The sequence below is a fragment of the Colletotrichum godetiae genome (genome assembly GCF_030913485.1).
Source record: "Colletotrichum godetiae strain CBS 193.32 chromosome Unknown BDP55scaffold_96, whole genome shotgun sequence".
NCBI classification, from domain to species: Eukaryota; Fungi; Ascomycota; class Sordariomycetes; order Glomerellales; family Glomerellaceae; genus Colletotrichum; species Colletotrichum godetiae.
Genome location: NW_026851344.1, coordinates 42,072 through 60,568, shown reverse-complemented (window position 1 = coordinate 60,568; position 18,497 = coordinate 42,072). Strand labels below are relative to the sequence as shown.

The following is an 18,497-nucleotide window of genomic DNA, read 5'->3' as shown; positions in this document are numbered from 1 at the left end:
GCTCGGGAAACAACAGCCGGCGCCAGCTGTGTTCCGTGCCCGGCACCTCTCCCGAGTCTCCCACACTCCCAAAACGTCCACCCCCGCCGTTGCCAGGGATCGTGCGCGTTACATAATCCAGAAGACAGACCGTAAAATCTGCAAAGAAATTTTCCCTCCTTCAGCATTTCTTCCTCCACAAATTCACTGGTTGAACACCACACCTTGACTTGACTGGCATCGCCAAAAACGCAGGTGGCTCGAGTGAGCCAAATAGGAGCATTCTCGAATTTCTACGAGGATGGGCATTATTTATTGCCTTCCTGTACTCTGCAGCGATGACCATCGCGTCAGAAAGTAGTGTGAAACCAAACGAACAGGAGGGTAGCTTTCAGCTATCGTTACCTACAGCAGCGTCTACCCAGTCACTCGGGACATTCACGAGTCTTTGCTTCGGCGAGGGTCTCCATCTTGTGCCGCGTTTTGCGGTGCACTCTGGAGAGGACTGGAATACTATTACTGAACGGCGAAATCGAGGGAAGGGCGTTTTACGTCTTGGTCTTGGTTTCGCCGGCTGCGAGAAAAACAGGACCATCATAGTCCATGCCCATCTCTTTTTCCTACATGGGCGAGGCTCCAGGCGTACCGACATGTTTTTGCTATGACTTGTATGTTTAAATGATTTGAAGTGAAAGCATTGCTGGCCTGAAGTGAGTGGTACTTGCCAGCCAAGTTAATGCTGTCCAAATGTCTCGGTTCACTCCGAGTTGCTTCATTACCCAGGCTTGCGAAGCATCTGCACTACGGCCACGAACAATCAGTCCATCAGTCGACAAAGTTATTCTAAGGTGGCCTTGAGAAGTGAGACCTTCGTTCATGTTATTGAATATCGATTCAGAGGAGCAAAATGATTTTGCATCTCGGCCGAGTCCCAGCCTAAGGTTGCCAGTCTCCGGAGTTTTCCTCCACCGCTTTAGGCCGCCCACATGCCATTGCAGCGCAAGTTGCTGTCGCCATTCACCACAAAGAAAGGCCTGACGTCACTTGGCAGTCAGCGCTCACAAACGGCAGGACGGCAACGCCAGCAAGCCGCTCTTTCCTCTCCTCGTCGGCGCAGTAAGGTACTTTGATACCTCACGTTACCCCCCTCTTCTCCCCCAAATGTACGTAGCTGTTCTTTAGCGTTTCTGTGCCAAGGAAACTCGACATATCCAAAATCGACGTCGACGTCTTATCACAACCTCTCTGCTGCTTGCATGTGCTTCAATCAGACCATCTCGACTCCCACGCCCACACACTCATATACCTGGCTACCTACCTTATGTAGACACTCCATTTCCTGTTGAACTCAACTTGAATTGCTCGAGTCTCGTCAACATTCGATGCCACCCAGAATCATCGTGAACCCTTTACGTAACACCATCGTCACCCGCCGCTCCCATTTACCCCGTCTATCACACAGTATGGCTCCCACCAAGGACCGCAAGGAGTCCAAGTTCTCCCATCTACCTCTGAGCACCAGCGGTCCCATCAGCTGCGCCGTCACAGGCAGCGCGCTGCTGAACACCCCGTACCTCAACAAGGGGACGGCCTTCCCCGAGGACGAGCGCCGCGAGTTCAACCTCACCGGCCTGCTTCCCCAGAGCATCCACTCCCTCGATCAGCAGCTGCATCGCGCCTATGAGCAGTACAAGAGCCGCCAGGATGATCTTGCCAAGAATACCTTTCTGACGTCGTTGAAGGAGCAGAATGAGGTGCTGTACTACCGGGTATGTGTTTGCATGTCATTAGATGTTGGAGTATCCGTGATTCTGAGACTGGAGAGTAGTTGTTGCAAGAGCATCTTCCGGAAATGTTCAGTATCGTGTACACGCCCACCGAAGGAGACGCCATTCAGAACTTCTCGAGGCTTTTCAGAAGGCCCGATGGCTGCTTTTTGAACATTAATGATATAGATCGTGTCTATCATGATCTCGCTCAGTGGGGGCGACCAGAAGATATTGACTACATTGTCGTTACCGGCATGTCTCCCTATTTCGCCTCTGCCCCTTGTCTTCTAAAATCTTTGATGTGCTAACTACATGCACCAGATGGAGAAAAGATCCTGGGTATCGGGGACCAAGGTGTCGGTGGTGTCTTGATCTCCGTGGCGAAGCTCGTTCTCACAACTCTGTGCGCTGGCGTTCATCCCAATCGGACTTTGCCTGTGGTGCTCGACTGCGGTACCGATAATGAGGAGCTCTTGAATGATGATTTGTACCTGGGACTTCGACAGAAGCGTGTGCGGGGACACAAGTATGACCGCTTCGTTGACGAGTTCGTCAAGGCTGCCAGGAGGCTGTATCCCCGCGCTTACATCCATTTCGAGGACTTTGGTCTCACCAATGGTAAGTTGATTGTGTGAGCCTTGTTCCAAGACCTCTATTAACAAGCTGTGAAATCCGCAGCCAGAAGGATTTTGGATCAGTATCGTCCCCACATTCCCTGTTTCAACGATGATGTGCAGGGAACGGGATGCGTCACTTTAGCGGCCATCACGGCTGCTTTACACGTGAGCAAGCAGAAACTCACTGACCTGCGCCTGGTCATCTTTGGTGCCGGTTCAGCTGGCGTCGGAATCGCGGACCAAGTGAGAGACGCCATTGCCGCCGAAGGAAACATGAGCAAGGAGGATGCTTCCAAGCAGATCTGGTACTTGAATGCCTCCAAATCCTGTAGACTGCATCACCCCCGCTGATAGAAACACAGGTTGATCGACAAGCCCGGCCTCTTGACCACCGACAGCGAGGTATCCGCCGCTCAAAAGGGCTTCGCTAAGGACCCTTCAGACTGGAAAGATACGGACACGTCTCTCCTCTCGGTCATCAAGAGCGTGAAGCCCAACGTCCTCATCGGGACCTCGACGAAGCCCAAGGCCTTTACGGAAGAAATTGTCCGGGCCATGGCCGACGGCGTCGAGCGGCCCATCATCCTCCCGCTCTCCAACCCAACCCGTCTTCACGAGGCCGTGCCTGAGGACATTTACAAATGGACCGACGGCAAGGCTCTGGTTGCGACGGGATCCCCCTTCAAACCGGTCAAGGGCCCATGGGGCGAAGGCGGCAAGGAGATTGAGATCGAGGTCGCAGAGTGCAACAACTCGGTCGTCTTTCCCGGCATCGGCCTCGGCTCCGTGCTCTGCCGCGCTAGTCTGGTGACGGATAAGATGCTCGTTGCGGCTGTGGAGGGTGTCGCGTCGCTGAGTCCCGCACTCAAGGACCAGACGGCACCACTACTGCCTGGTGTTGACATCGTCAGGGACGTGAGCGTCAGGGTCGCGCGAGCTGTAATCAAGGCAGCTGTCAAGGAGGACGTGGCGACGGAGGAGGGGATCCCGGAGGGGGACGAGGATTTGGACGAGTGGATCCGGGAGCAGATGTGGTCGCCCGAGTACCGCCCGCTCAAGCTTGTTGAGTTTAGTGAGGCGAGTAGGGAGGCCAAGGGGGAGATGAAGGTTGCTGGGAGCTTTAGCAGAGTTGGGAGCTGGTAGATGCTGTCGCTTGGTTTCCAAGAAGGCGTGTTCAATCAAGACCGGAGTCTCATCCGAATACTGTGGAAGGGCAAAAATACATGCAACACCGGGCATTCGCCGGTCGTCTCCGACCCGACTACTACTCCGGCCCTCACTGGTTTATCGATGGGAGAGCGGACGGGATCCCGAGTTCTCCAGTGGGTGTGGTCGCATGTGCTGTGTTGAGGGAGTGAGGATGCTCAAGTTGGGGAGAAGTTTGGTGGTGAGGCTCTGGAAAGGCTGTTCAGCGTCGTAGGGGTCATCTAGGGAGTGTAGGCAGAATAACCATTTAATGATTCTGAAGTAGATACTAGGTAATGGTCGGAAGAGATTTACACAAAGAACTGTGCATGATTGTGTTGTGGTGGTGTTCGGTGAATTAATTTGGCACTTTAATGATGGTTTTTAAACCACGAAAAAGCGGCGATTCTGAAGAACATCGAGACAGTTGGCGCGCCACCGCAGCCAATCAACAAGAGGAAAGGAATGCATCTAATCAACATTAGAATCAACAATGATTTCCAATAGGACAATGTGAGAATAATGAAGTACTCTTCGTTACCGAGGCTTTCCTGTAAAATTCACACTCATTGAATAGCCACTAGAGGCAGCAAGACAGGAGAAGACTCTTTCTATGAGGACCGTACTATCAAGAAAACTACGGACTGCTAGTCTCCAATCTCTTCACGAATGTTACAGCTTACCCTGTGGTCCCTTGCAAGACATGTACCTGTATGTCTACCTCTTGACAAAGGTAGTTGGCATTACACCGCATCTGAGCGTCATCCAATGTCCACCATTGTCTGGTATTGATCCAGCCTCAACTTGAGAGTAGCATATAGAACGCCACTCAAGTAGACATAAGACTTCACCACCTCAATAGGCCCAGATTCGTTCAGCTGAATGAACGAGAGAATAAACGAGATCAATGGACGCAACATTTCACCATGGAGCCTATCTCATGGGCAGTGATCACACATAGGCAACAGGAAAACAAGAACCGAGCCATCATGTCATGAACTTTTACTTTTTATTTCTACTCAGCCACGACACTCATTGCTGCGACACATCAACCTTGGTCCACCAAAACTCCGACTCCTTCCTCGCCCACGTATCGGCATGCGACCTCGCCGGAACTCCCGCCTCGCCCCCAATAAGCTCTTTATTCTCCTCCGCAAACACCAACGCCTTGGGCTCCTCCGCCACATACCGCTCCCACACCGGCCTCTCGGGCGCGCTCTCGCCCCGCACGACATTCGGATCGCCTGCGACAATGAAGCTGGCCAGGTACGCGTTCAGCGTCAGACATAGCTCCTTTTGCGTCGGTGAGATTTTTGTTTTCGCGGGCTCGCAGGCCTCGTAGTACATGTTCTCGCCGTGGCGCGCGCGGTCGAGGAGAGAGCTTTCGAGACCCCATTGGTAGAGGTATACCGGCAGCTCCGGGTCCGCGCGGGAGGCGAGGTCGGCTGTTTGCCGGACGGGCGCGACGTAGGCGTACTGCCCGTAGGCGATTTCGAGGCGGCGGTATTGGGCGCCCGTGCCGTCGAGGGATTCCTTGTAGGGCGAGGTGGGGATGGTGAGGGGATCCGGGTAGAGTTTGTCAATGGTTTTGACGTCCTCTTTGGAGAGCAAGGGGAGCAGGTCCGCGAAGAAGGAGGTGAATTCGTCCGAGGCGGACACCTTTTTGGAGATGTAGATGGAGCCTTCGTTGCGGTTGAAGCCCGTCATGATGGGGACTTTGCGCCACTTGTTGAGGCGCCAGGATTCCATTGGCGGGCGGGGAATGATGTCGCCGTCGACGACGGGCTGGAAGGCCCAGCGGAGGGAGGGGTTGTACTTGTCAAAGACTGCGATTTGGGCTCGTTGGACGACTTCTGTGGGCGCGGCGCGGAGGTAGGCAAAGGTTTCGGCGGCGGAGAGGTTGGGCGGGCAGCCTGTTTCTGTGAGGAAGTCTGCGAATTGGGCTTCGTGGATGGGGGCGCTGTAGGGGCGGACTGCGCGGGATGTTGGGGCGCCGGATTCGAGGATGACTTTGTGGAAGAGGGGTGGGTTGTATTGGCCTTCGTCGTTGATGAGGATGTGGCCGATCTGGGGTTGTTTGTTAGACTTGAGTCTTTTCTTTTGAGATAGGAGGAAATGGAATTGTCTGTGATGACTTACAGAGTGTGCTCCAGCGGAGATGCCAAAGAGAGTGACGTTGTTGGGATCTCCGCCAAATGCCGTGATGTTGTCGCGAACCCACTCGAGAAGAATGATTTGATCTTTCAAACCGAGGTTCACGGAGCCTTCCTCGAAACTCTTGGTGGACGGGAGGAAGCCGAGAGCTCCGATACGATAGTTGAAGGAAACCGCAATGAAAGCCTGCCCCGAGTTGGCTAGGAACGAAGCAGTGTTGTGCATCATGGCCGTGCCTCTGTTGAATGCGCCGCCGTGGATGTACACGGCCACGGGCAGCAGCGTCTCATCCCGAGACGACGAAACGGGCCGGAACACATTGGCAGTCAGACAGTCCTCGCTGTACTCAAACGCCGGTCCGCCGGGGAATAGCTGCTTGCCCGGCGCAACGGGACCCCATTTCGAGGCGTCGATTTCCTTTGTTGAGGGTTCGACTTTGACCGGCGCGCGGAATCTGCGATCTCCTGTTGGCGGGAGCGCATACGGAATACCCTTGAAGGCTTCGACTGGCCGGGGGAGACTGTCTGACACGACTGTGCCGATGACGGTTCCCTGGGTGAGTTTCACTGAAGGCCGGGCGTCTTGAATTGATGAACCCATCGTGAGCGACTGTGAAGTTTTGGTCTCTGCCTTGGCTGTGTGTAAAGACGGATGATTGGAGTTGAGTTGAGTTGAAGAGTCTCAAGTCGCAATTCACAACTCACAACCGGGGTGCACCCCACGGAGCTCTTATCGATAATCGGCGGTTGCTCGTACCGGCCTGCCGTTTGAGTTGCAGTTGACTTAGACACGCTTCTTCTCGGACAAGCTCCGGATAGCGACTTGACTAGTATTACTCCGCAGGTAAGGTAGTTATCGAATGGTTGCTTGGCGCCGTGGCGGCAAAGGCTTGATTAGGCGTTAAATGATTGCGAGAGACTCAAAGAGGCGGTTGATACCGGGGCTTTCCCGCGGGGACGAAACAGCCGATCTCGGCGGGCAACGCGCTTTCGGGCCCAGATCTGGACGCCGGACTCCCCTTTCACCTTTCGACAGGTTGAATAAAGTCAGCAATACTCCGTAAAGGTCCCCCGTTCCCGGCTTATCAGCCCCCGTCCGACTTGTGCTATCGGACGGACCCCGACTCATGGACCCCCCCCGGCACGACTTCCCCGCGATAGCCAACTGCCATTGTTTCCTAGTGTTCCCAGCTGAATTCCCAGTCACCCAGTCTCGCGGATAACGTCGCCCGTAAAATGTGGTTCCATATGGATCTGGGTTCTGATAAGACGTCCCATTGACGGACTCCTGGGCCTCCGCGTTATCATACCTATCTACCTGGTAGTTTACCCCGGACTGGGTAGCGTGGCGTGGTCAGGGTTGTCGAGATAATGACCAATTGGCAATGAGACATTAAAGGAGTTATCCCTCTCTTCAGAGAGACGGGAGTTCCTTAGGAAAAATAGAAGAGAGGCTTCATCTTTGGATCACCACGCTTATCCTCATCTCCAAGTCTTGTTTTCGTAGTGTCCGCCTACATCGACAACAATGGCTGAGAAAGTGTCCAAAGACATCAAGGTCGCCGAGGATGGCCTCGAGCCGACAAAGTCCTTCACGGCGGGCGAGGTCGCGCACCTCGACGAGTCCGAGGCCTTCCTCCAGGAGAACAACATCACAGAAGAGTACCTTGCCGAGCTTGTCAACGACAAGGAGAAGAACCGCCGCCTGGTCCGCAAAATCGACCTGATGATTCTCCCGCTCCTGGCCGGCACCTACGTCTTGCAATATATCGACAAGCAGGCGCTGTCCTACGCCGCCGTCTTCGATTTGTTTTCTAGCACGAGCGTTACGCAGACAGAGTACTCGTGGTTCGCGAGTATCTTCTACCTGGCTTACCTGGTTGCCGAGTACCCGTGGGTCTACATTGCGCAGAAGACGCGCATGGGCAAGGTTGTGGCGGGATGTGTGTTGTCGTGGGGCTCCGTCTTGATGATCACGGCTGCGTGCTCCAACTTTCCGGGGCTTGCTGCGTGCCGTTTCCTGCTTGGAGTCTTTGAGGCGCCCATCACGACGTGCTTCATGATGATGGTTTCCATGTGGTGAGTACCAGGCGCACCAACCCCCTGCGTCGATACTGTGTCTAACTCAGTCCCAAGGTACGTGCGATCGGAACAGCCCATGCGAGCAGGAATCTTCTACTGCTGCAACGGTGTCGGCAGCATGCTCGGCGGCGTCCTAAGCTACGGCATTGGCCAAATTGACTCCTTCCCCGTATGGAAGGCCGTCTTCCTAATCTGCGGCGGCATCACCGTCATCTGGGGCGGCCTGCTCCTCGTCTTCCTGCCCGACAGCATTCTGAGCGCCAAGAGATTCTCCCTCGAGGAGAGAGCCCTCCTAGTCGGCCGTGCCCGCCTCGCAAAGACCGGTGTCCTCAACAAGACCATCAAGTGGTACCAAGTCAAGGAGGCCTGCCTCGACCCGCAGGTCTGGCTGCTGACCCTCTTCGTCCTGCTCAACGAGGTCATCAACGGCGGCGTGGCCAACTTTGGCAAGCTCATCATCAAGGGACTCGTCTCTGACCCGCTGTTGACCACGGCGTTGGGCATCCCGCAGGGCGCGTTCCAGGTCTTTTGGATTCTCACGGGTGCCTACACCGCGTCGAGGTTCCGCAATCAGCGCACGACTGTCATGGCGGTGTGGCTTATCCCCACCATCATCGGCTGCTGCATGATCTGGAAGCTGGATAGAACACACTACAAGGTCGGCGTCTTGTTTGGGTACTACATGATTGGCTGCTATGTCGCATCCCTGGTCCTGGCCCTGCAGATGCCGGCGACGAACCTCGGAGGATACACCAAGCGCATCACGGCATCGGCTATTGTCTTCACGGCGTACTGCGTGGGTAACATCATCGGACCCCACGCCTTCCTTGCCAAGGAGGCGCCGTTGTACGAGACTGGGTGCAAGCTCATTCTCGCGTGCTCGGCTTCGCAGGTGGCTATTGCTGTTGGCCTGCGGATGCTTCTTATTCGCCGCAACAAGCAGAGAGATGCGGCGGCGGCAGCTGCTGGTATCTCACCGGATGCTGAGCACGAGGATGAGGGGGTCGATTTGACTGACAAGGAGGTGAGTTATCCGAGCTGTTGTGATTATGAAGAGACTTTAAAGACTAACATGTGGATAGAACCCCAACTTCCGTTATGTACTGTAAGATGTGTTTGCGCTGGATATGTTATAGAGATGACTATAGACAAGGATTTGTTTAGAAGAGCGACAATTATGAGACCATGTTCGAACCGAGAATTGTCCTTGAACTGTGAAGCGTGATAGAGCGTTGCCGAGGATTGCCCACAGAAAGCCGGAAATGCGGCCGGGCAGCCGGGCAGCGACTCTGGATCGGCAGCGGATATAGACCACCGACAACCTAGAATGTAGGCCGGAGCTTCTCTACCTTCCTCTTCCTTGATGGCTCGTCTCGTTCCTGTCCCAAGTGTACACCTGGATGAGGAAGAGAAGTCATATTCTTTTAGAACGGTTGCCTGTTAACCAGCAACTGTCAGGCACAAATCCGTGTTAGTGTTCTCTCAAAAGGTCACGAAGCACAATTTCAGAGTCAGGTCGAGTAGCAGCGGAAAACTTGGGGATGGAATCATAATCGTATTGACAGTCTGGCAGCTGCGCCTAGACATGTGAGACCCGTATCTGTACCATGACGAACACCTTAACGGCCACGGCTTTTTCAAGGCCTGCATCAATCTGCGGCACGGAGGCTATCAGAGTAGCCCCAGAATCCTCGACCATGGAGACCATCGAGGGTGGTACGAGAATCCTTCGCTAGCCGGGGCGTGGAAGAGGGAGAAAAGACATCGCATCGGGGGCGAAGGGGGCGGGTGGTCACTGGGGACGTTTTTGTGGTTTGTCTTGATCTCGAACGCGGAAAATCTCATTTTGTTGGGTAGTCGTGAACCATTCCTATGCCATTTTCCTCTCCGCAGAGAGCCGGACGCCTCGAATTGGCGATATACCATGCAACCAACTCTAGATCCATGATGTCGACCGACCAGACCGAACGACTAGACCCTTTTGACAAGTCAGTCCATCCGTTCGGTTCTTGTAAACAGCCCTTTTGCGAGCCGTACAATAAAACTCCCGACGTACCATCCTTCCCCCCGAGGTCGTACCCTTCAGCATTTAGCGCTGGCCGGACCAGACAGCCTTGACGAGGCCATCACGCTGGGCCAGACGGTTGAAGGCGTCGTCGGACTCGCCCATCGCGCGAACGAAACCGGAGAGGGCGTAGACGTGGTTCTCGCCGGGGACGGCGCGGCCGTTCTCGTCAACCTTGGCGACGGAGATCTGGACGGAGGCGTGGTCCTTGGCCTTGATGATGCGATTGGTGGCGCTGCACTTGCGCGGAACGTAGCTATTCGACGAGAAAAAACACAAGAAATTAGCATGGGACTCTCGACATCGAATTTTTGGTGTAGTCGCGCTTTTCCCGCGAAAGCTTCAATTCTCTCTCGATTTCGTCGCGCGGAAATTTCGTGGGACGGTTCGGTATGGGGGAAGGGGCATTTCTCACAGATCGACGATCTCGCCCTTGTCGTTCTCCATTGCTGCGGCTTGCGTTCGGGGTTGACTAGAAGCAAGTAGGTGGTGGTTTGCGTGGATGTTGTCGTTCGCGGGGTCGAGATGCGGGAGAGCTGTGGTAGACCTGACTGACTGCCTTCTTTTTTCGAAATTTCGTGTGGGCGGGCCGAAGCGGAAGGAAAGGGTTGAGATCACGTGGATCTAGCGACCTTGCTTACCTCATGTTCGCGATAAGATAAGTGGGTTGTCATCGCCCAACCTGGAAAGTGGTGGTCTGTGCTTAGTGACCAGGATGTCTCTTGTACCCCTGCTGCAGACAAGGAACGTACTCAGGCCTGGAAACTCGGTCCCCTCCACGCTTTCTGCGCGTGGGCTCCGGTGGGTGCTGTGGTGCTTTGTTGATGTTCAAAGTCGACGGCGTGAATTCCTTCCAAACTGCCACCGCCACTCGAATGCGCTACTCTCCCTCGACCGATTGCCCTGACTCAGTAGTAAGGGAACAACTCATGTCTCTGTCCTTTGCATAGTCGTACGGTCTTTTATTCCCTTCCATACCCACAAACTTTCAACCTGCTGCGAGTTGCATCGAAAACATGCGCTTTGCGCATCACGACGGGTCCGCTGAGATTCACGATGGGGTCGCCGTTTCGAAGCACCCGTCATGACGCCTATAAGCTCTCCTCTTCGCCGAGCTTGCCATCCCTAGACCAGATCCAGTCTCAATTCCCCAAGCAACCACCCATCCGATGCCCCATGGCTGCCACGTCCACCCCAACACATGCGAGCCACCACTTCACCAACCCTTCAAGCTTTCTCCGTCAGGAACAACCTCCGATCGACTTGACAACGCCATGCAGGGATGAGCCCGTGCCACCTCGACCACAAGAAGAAGAGGAGGTTACAGTGATATCCATTGCAAATGTACCGAGACCGAAACGCAAGAGGGGCGTCAAAGTTCTCGAGAAAAAGGCGCTCCAACCGCCTTCACCGTCTAAACCGATCAAAGATGCCTCTGCTAGTCCACCGTGGAAGAGATATGCGAACCCCAAGAAACCAGCTGCAAAGTCTGAGAAAAAACCCAAGGCTGCGAAGCTAAAGGCAGCAGCCAAGAAGAGTGGTGTCCAGAGTCATCACTTTGCGAAGCCCAAGGATGAAGGCGAGGAGGACTCACCTCCACTCCCAACATCACCAAAGAAGGACGCAAACGAGCCATTGGAGCTCGAGGCGGCTTTGAGACGCCGTGTGGACTGGACTCCGCCGCCAGCGGACAATGGTATGGCTTCGGCGTCGAAATCCTCCCAGGCCATCGATCTCCTTTCCTCGACTGTGAAGAGCCCGGGCCGTGCCGCGTCCAAGGAAACATTCGAGAACCTTTTCGAAACGTTTGGTCGGCCGGACGAGGAACTAAAGAGGCCTTCAGCAGAGCCTTTCAATGGCGACAGACCGGTACTGAAGAAGAGGAAGTTAATCGAGACAATGCCCGTAAACGAATCGTCAAAAATGGGACCACCGCAGAAGGGGCCTTTGAAAGCAAAAGCACCGAGGAAAAAACCACGTACGATCACTGAGCTGGCCACGGCAGCCTACGCGGTTCCAGATGCCACCGAACAAGAGCAGCCATCTGCGCCTCCAGTCGAGAGTATTGAGGACGGAGGAGAGACTGCCAAATCAAAGGGAAAGAAGAGGGCATCGAAAGCAAATAAACCGAAAAAGGCTCCACCACCGGAACCAATTCTATTGTCACCAACCGCAGCTCTCCGGCAAGCTGCGAATCAAGATTACGTTTTCGGGACTTCGAGCCAGCTGGCACGTGAACACTCGCCTACTTTCCTCAGGGATCTTCAGTCTGCGCTGCAGGCATCAAATTCAATGAGGGAAGATCCGTTCGTGACCCCGGTCAACAGTGACGCGATTGAGCCAGAACCTAAGCAAAAGCTTTGGGATGTAGGCGCGAGAGACGAGGATGGCAGGCTGCTGGACTTGGAAGTTATCAATCTGGCCGACACTCCACAGGCAGCCCCGGACGCTGCGGATGGCCTCAATCCTTTTGGCTATGCTGGAATCGATCAAAGAGTGACGGCCCCGCCAGCTCACATGCCATCAGATGTCTCTTTTCCGGATATTGAAGACCTCTTGAACAAAGATGTGGCAATCGACTTGCCGCCACATCCTGTCGTTTCTACACAAGAGAAAGTAAATGCTCTATTGCCAGCCCATATGTTGTCGGACATGTCCTTTCCAGACATTGACGACCTTTTGGGAAAAGAGACGGATCGCGATGACAAGCCTCGGACACAAAACGAAGCATTGCCGTCCTCGCCACCCCATAGACCAGCTAATATCACGGCTCAGTCAGTCGAAGTGCTGTTGGTGTCTTCTGGTCCTGGAGCAAATACCGAGGAAGAAGCCAGCAATCTACGTCCATTCGAGTCACCACCAGCACAAGAGTCGGAGGCGTGCAAGTCTGTGGTGGCTGAGGCCGCGGCCCCACAGATTGCGAAACCAGACTTTGGTCTTTACACCGACAACCAACTTGCGCGAGAGATTTCATCTTACGGATTCAAGCCAGTCAAGCGAAGGCAAGCCATGCTTGCTCTTCTAGACCAGTGCTGGGTGGGCAAGCAAAGGACCGCCCTTTCATCGCTTCCCACAAACCGCCCTATTTCGACGACGACGTCCCAGGCGCAAGCTGCTGCTAAGTCGCAGAAACCAGCTGCCACCGCGTCCCCGAAGCGACCGCGGGGTCGTCCGCGAAAGACTAGTGTAGTTGAAGTCGGAGCTGAAGTCGAAATGCCGTCCAGTGAACCACCGCCGTCTGCTCAGCCGCCACCCCCGTCTCCCAAGCGAGGCCGTGGTCGACCGAGGAAGAACACCGAGGCAACGACAGTCACCGACTCGACGGCCAGTAAGAAGGGCAAGTCAAAAGCAACATCTAGCGCATCAAAAGAACCCAAAGCACCTAGGAAGGCGGCTTCGCCAGTGGCATCACCGCCCAAGAAGAAAGCCAAAGTGAGAAAGGTCATTGAAATCCCGGATTCGGAGTCCGAAGGGGCGCTTTCCTTGTCACCGTCACCATGCTCTTCGCCTGAGCCGACATTCTCGCCAGCTCCTGATGAAGCTTCAGTGTCAATTGGTGACGATACAGAAATGTCACTCGCAGCGTCACAAAGCCAGCGATCGGAAGTTTTGTTTGCGCGCATTACTGAAGCTGTTACCTCGGCGCCTCCCACGACGGACCCCAAACAGCCATCATTTCACGAGATGATGCTGATGTATGATCCGATTGTGCTTGAAGATCTTGCGAGTTGGCTCAATACCGGACAGCTGTCCAGGGTTGGGTATGACGGTGAAGTCTCACCGACTGAAGTGAAGCAATGGTGCGAGTCAAAGAGCGTCTGCTGCCTGTGGCGTGAGAGCTTGAGAGGAAAGGAGCGGAAGCGGTATTGATTCAGAGTCTACATTATGCATTTACGATACCCCTTGAATAGCCTTTGCGTGAGATGACCGGCGTTCATTGAGATGAGCCTCTGGTGCTGTTTAGTCAAACACTTCAAATAAAACTACGTTGTTCTTCACTCAAGATCAGCCTGATTGAGACAATGTGATGTTCGAATCAATGTTCCCTGATTGAAATGAGATGTGCGGTTAGGCCGCATTGCTTGGTGTTGTAAGAGGCAACAAAAGGGCGTGGTCACAGGGCGCACACCGAACCTCGGCAAAAAACGTCAACCCCCGCCGCGTCGGTGATCTTTGTCCTAGACACCTCATGACTTTCGACTAGAGCTGATCGGCTGTCACCATCAGCTTTTCAATGCCTTCGTTTTCCCCATTATCCCGTACATGTAGATTGTGTATTCCAAGAATCAGTTCGGTTCAATCAATTCGACACCCAAGCTTCTCACTGCACTCATACCCACGTTCAATTGCGACGCGCATTTCGAGCAGGGATCTCAAGCCAAACACGTCACTCATAGCAACGCCTGTTCCACGCACAGTCCGACAACAAGCAAACATCATCATCATGTCACAGCAGCGTTCATCATCTTCATCGCCGCCGAAGCGTGAAAAGGAGGTCATGGAGCCTCGGCCGAGTGCGAGGTGAGTTCCGCTCATGATTATACGTTCAGGTTCGGCGAGAGCTCACACGATTCGGTTCTTAGCATCCTGCTCCTCTCACCGACAAACCAGGTCCTCCTGCTGCACCGAGTGAAGACGTCAACATCTTTCGCATCGGCGCATGTGTTTCCTGGTGGGAATCTAGACCCATTCCATGATGGCGAGATCCCGCCAAGTGATGCCCAGGAACGGCACGAGGACGGCCACGCGTATCGTCTAGGTGCTATTCGTGAGTGCTTTGAGGAGACGGGCATTCTTCTTGCCACCAGGAAAGGCTCCGAAGACAGGTCGACTCTCCTCAATGTCCCTTTGGCAGACAGAGAGAAAGCTCGCAAGCAGATTCACGGCGGTAAGCTGCGATTCAGCGAATGGGTTGACAGCGTGGGCGGCGTCCCCGATACTGGTACGTGACGAACCGCTGCATCAAGCACCTCGTCATAGTCGTGCAAATGGTACTGTCCGACTCACACTCACACTCGAAAATAGGACGCCTCATCCCCTTCACCAGATGGGTGACGCCCACCAACGTGCCCAAACGCTTCACAACGCAAATGTACATTTACATGCTCCCGCACTCGGCCTCAACCGGCGCCGACGCGGCTGAGAACGAAATCATCGTGCCGACCCCGGACGGCGGCGTAGAGCACACGGCCGCCAAGTTCGACGACGCGTGGACCTGGCTCTACCGCGCCGACAAGGGCGAGATCATCCTCTTCCCGCCGCAGTATTACCTTCTCTACCTGGTCTCGCAGTTCTGCAAGGCCGCCGCGCCGTCGCCGGCGCCCGGTAAGGGCCACGGCGACGCTTACTTTGCGTCGCAGAGGCGGGGCCTGGTTGATTTCCTCCGGAGGGCGCCCACCGCTGTGTCTGAGGCCGGGCGGAAGCAGCCTTCGTCGGATATTCCGTGGGCGGATAAGGTTATGAGCCCGCATAACTTGTTCATTCGCGAGGGGGATAATCGTATCGTGCTCGGGCTTGATAAGCCTGGTCCCGAGCTCAAGGGGTCGGGCCGAGGCGGTGATTGGGAGAGGGTTGTGTTGGTCAAGTTTACGAGGGACGGGCCGCGTAAGGTCGAGGTGAGGGGTCGCGAGGAGGTGTTGAGGGAGGAGAAGGAGGCGAAGAGGGCTAGGGAGGCGGAGGAGGAGGGTGATGAGAGACATAAGCTTTGATGCTGTGGTCGTCGGTGACTGTCGTAGAGTCTAGAGATACTGGTCAGTTGATGAATGAGAATATGCTCTCTTGCCTACTGTTTGGCTCGTCTGATTATGGTCTGACACTCAATATGTCAGACGAGAGACAACAACTCGTGGTGTAGCACCCGCATAGTCATCTCACTTCACCCAGGACTCTGGTCAGCGGTTTTTTGGTATTCTACCACCACACATCATCGTAAAAAACCTTAAAAAAATACTTTACGCGATGAGAAGAATGAGATCTGATGGATCTGAATTGGTGGACGGGACGAGAGCATTAGTTATCGTGCAGAATATAAGGCATCCGGGGCACCCGTTGCAGGAGTTTGTCGAGTCAGGGCAGCCGCACCCTGCCAGGCGAACCACGATTCACTGCAAACGTGGTCCAGCAGAAGAGTCGAGGTCGCCTGAGAATTGGGGGGTCGGATTCTCCCTGACAACTTCTCGGGCCAGAGGGAGAGGCTCTGGAGCAGAGCCGCACTCTCAAGTTGTCTGAAAGAGGTGGTTTCCCCCGATCCTTAGCACTCAACGACACGCAACCCCACAGGAGGTATACTGGGATGTGTTGGAACCACGGTGAATGCATAATGATCCTTGCCTCTGCCTCTAAGGCCGCAGTGAATGCGGCCTTCATCTTAACCATCCATCTTTCTGTTTCCCCCTCCTACTTAACCTAGAAGGGGCTTACACCCCCCTTCCCAACCTCCCCTTTCGATGATTGGCTCAAGATATTATGATCTGATAGCGTAAATCCGCTTAAGCCGTGCTCGTCAGAAAGCTTGCGGTAGGCTCAAACTCGGGCTTTTGGTGTCCCACAAAGATATTCCAGTCGTGGGGAAGGTAGGACATGTGTTTCCGTGATGCTGATTTTTAGTTGCTGTTTCCTGATCCATCGAACCAGTGTCAAGCCCGTCAGCAATGCTCCCCCACGCACTATACGCAATGATTTTGCGTAAATCCTTTTCTTCATCGACTACTGGTCTCGTGTCCGAACGTTGAGGCTCTGTCCAGACTGTCCTCGGAGACGGCGAGAGTCTGGCACCGCTTAAACTTGCATCGCGTACGCGCTCGCGTTGGCGCCCTCTCCTCCATCCTTGATCCTCGTCCGTCCATCGTCACTTAATGGTCAACAGAGAGACGGCATACGGCTATTATCTGGTGGCTTTCTCCCCCTCCTCTTCATACGTGACATCGGGGACCACTACCTCCCCGGATGGCTTCGGTCTCGTGGACGCAGATCGAACCATCATGACGTTGAGTCCTGCCGTTCCCTTGAATGATTTGATCAAAGTTCCGTCCGGCTGTTAACTCGAGACGGCAGGCCAAGCAGACTTTCGCCTTTGAAAGCAGTGCCGACCCTATTTTGCGCCCAATCGTATATCGTGGATCGCAGATTGGATCTTTGGTTGACCGTTCATCCCGCATTGTCACACCGGTTCTTTCGATCGAATCTAGGTCTTTGGAATCAACGAGCCAAAATCAGTCGTTCAACCGGTGTCGTTGGTATTTCCACGTCTTCTGCTGTCTTTGGCATTAGAGGTGGACGTATCCTTGCATAGGAAAGGTGACTGTCACTCCTCATCGCAGATCATCGGCCCCGCGATGTCAAGTTCACACTTGTCGCTTCCACACCAAGCTCACCTACCTTACTTACCTCACCCACCTCCGCAAGATGCATGGTATCACTCTTCCTCTGCCATACCTCAAGGGGAAATTCACGTCGTACAAGACCTACCCTATAAGGATGATACTCAGCATGACAGCAACGGATAGTGGCCTGCAGGCTGGTCCCACATCGTACCAGACGCCATTTCATGCGCCCCTAGCGACTTGATGAGAGAACTCAAAAACCATGGCATGAAGGCTGAAGCACATCATAACCCTAGAGACCCCCTCTTTCGTGCATAAAGTTCGGTTGGTTGATTGGATAGTTTGGCGGAACACCTGTTGGTTGGTGCAGAAAACTTGCATGCATACACAGAAGCAAAGGCGGATCTATGCTGAATTCAGTATGTCCCCCCGGGCCATGGCAATTGGGACAGGTAAGAAAGAGGGAGAGAGAAAGAGAGGGCAGATGGAGGGAGACCAGGGAGATTGGCGCTAAATTGCTGTGCAAGGAAGGTCGGAGACGTCGAGGATGAAATGTCGTTGGCATACTGCCAGGGTAGCCGGTTGCTTCTCCCGTCTTCCCTTACCCGAGTTCCGTCGTTTTGATGTCCCATGATCCGATCGTTTATCCGTGGCACCCATGCTTATCGCAGCTTTCAACCGAAGGATGGAGGAGGGCTGGCAAGCTGGTAGACGGGCCAATTAGGAATCCGACGCCGAGAGAAGGATTCGAAGTATGGAAGCACAGTCTTCCAGCTACAACATATACGCAGAGCCTCAGAGCTCACGGAATCTCGGACAATGCGGTTGGACAATCTAATGATTTCTTCACCCTTCGGGTCGTCTGGCGGTTTGCGGTGGGTGAAACGGCATGTGGTGGAGGTCGCTTGCGGACTTGAAGGTCTCAGGTGCGGCCGCGGGAGGGGGTGGACTAGCATCTATACCCTCCGGGAGTGGAACGTAACGCGTGCTCTGTGGATGGAGCAGATGACCGGGTCCATAGATTAGAAATTGGCTCGTAAGCTACTTTACGCTATGATGCCCGGTGGACTGCAGATGAAGATGAGTATCAAATGAGGTCCGAAAGAGACAAGTGTGACCCATTTGTCTTGGAAATGCTGCTCGGAAAGTGAAGGTATAAATACTAGGGGTGTTTCCCATCTCGACGAGACTCGTTCACTGCAAACAAAAACAAACCAAACTTCCCGAAGCTGGGCTTCTAGAAATACCTTCACTTGAAATCTTGTTCAAGATATTACTCCACAAGTTAGTTCCGTCGTCGAGCCGCCGAGCCTTGACTCAAGTGT

General features: G+C 54.2%; 6 protein-coding genes across 6 annotated transcripts; 4 read left to right on the top strand and 2 right to left on the bottom strand.

The window, feature by feature from the left end:
* Positions 1-1,442: 1,442 nt before the first annotated feature.
* BDP55DRAFT_567485 (malic enzyme) lies at positions 1,443-3,508 on the top strand (the record flags this gene model as incomplete). Its single annotated transcript, XM_060570598.1, has 5 exons — positions 1,443-1,748; positions 1,808-2,030; positions 2,070-2,366; positions 2,427-2,670; positions 2,728-3,508. 5 exons carry the CDS (start codon positions 1,443-1,445, stop codon positions 3,506-3,508), a joined length of 1,851 nt encoding a protein of 616 aa, XP_060422087.1.
* Positions 3,509-4,157: 649 nt separating this feature from the next.
* Positions 4,158-6,586, bottom strand: BDP55DRAFT_686077 (carboxylesterase). The gene is made up of 2 exons (XM_060576491.1): positions 5,690-6,586; positions 4,158-5,617 (listed from the first exon to the last, which is right to left on the bottom strand). The coding sequence occupies exons 1-2, from the start codon at positions 6,302-6,304 to the stop codon at positions 4,583-4,585; spliced, it is 1,650 nt and encodes a 549-aa protein (XP_060422086.1). The 5' UTR covers positions 6,305-6,586; the 3' UTR covers positions 4,158-4,582.
* Positions 6,587-7,231: 645 nt separating this feature from the next.
* Positions 7,232-8,894, top strand: BDP55DRAFT_734998 (major facilitator superfamily transporter; the record flags this gene model as incomplete). Its single annotated transcript, XM_060580270.1, has 3 exons — positions 7,232-7,782; positions 7,840-8,809; positions 8,868-8,894. The coding sequence occupies 3 exons, from the start codon at positions 7,232-7,234 to the stop codon at positions 8,892-8,894; spliced, it is 1,548 nt and encodes a 515-aa protein (XP_060422085.1).
* A 980-nt stretch (positions 8,895-9,874) lies between these two features.
* Positions 9,875-10,297, bottom strand: BDP55DRAFT_699045 (40S ribosomal protein S21; the record flags this gene model as incomplete). Its single annotated transcript, XM_060577852.1, has 2 exons — positions 9,875-10,106; positions 10,266-10,297. The coding sequence occupies 2 exons, from the start codon at positions 10,295-10,297 to the stop codon at positions 9,875-9,877; spliced, it is 264 nt and encodes an 87-aa protein (XP_060422084.1).
* A 346-nt stretch (positions 10,298-10,643) lies between these two features.
* Positions 10,644-13,875, top strand: BDP55DRAFT_686071 (AT hook domain-containing protein). The gene has a single exon (XM_060576490.1). The coding sequence runs from the start codon at positions 10,907-10,909 to the stop codon at positions 13,718-13,720; it is 2,814 nt and encodes a 937-aa protein (XP_060422083.1). The 5' UTR covers positions 10,644-10,906; the 3' UTR covers positions 13,721-13,875.
* A 419-nt stretch (positions 13,876-14,294) lies between these two features.
* On the top strand, positions 14,295-15,558 carry BDP55DRAFT_699043 (NUDIX domain-containing protein; the record flags this gene model as incomplete). The annotated part of the gene is made up of 3 exons (XM_060577851.1): positions 14,295-14,371; positions 14,434-14,792; positions 14,876-15,558. The coding sequence occupies 3 exons, from the start codon at positions 14,295-14,297 to the stop codon at positions 15,556-15,558; spliced, it is 1,119 nt and encodes a 372-aa protein (XP_060422082.1).
* Between the last annotated feature and the right edge of the window lie 2,939 nt (positions 15,559-18,497).

Bases quoted from the DNA above. Each gene is read 5' to 3' on its own strand.
- BDP55DRAFT_686077 (XM_060576491.1), bottom strand. From the start codon at position 6,304: ATGGGTTCATCAATTCAAGACGCCCGGCCTTCAGTGAAACTCACCCAG. The intron at 5,618-5,689 runs GTAAGTCATCAC...AAACAACCCCAG, and splicing joins TCTCCGCTGGAGCACACTCT to ATCGGCCACATCCTCATCAA.
- BDP55DRAFT_686071 (XM_060576490.1), top strand. From the start codon at position 10,907: ATGGGGTCGCCGTTTCGAAGCACCCGTCATGACGCCTATAAGCTCTCC.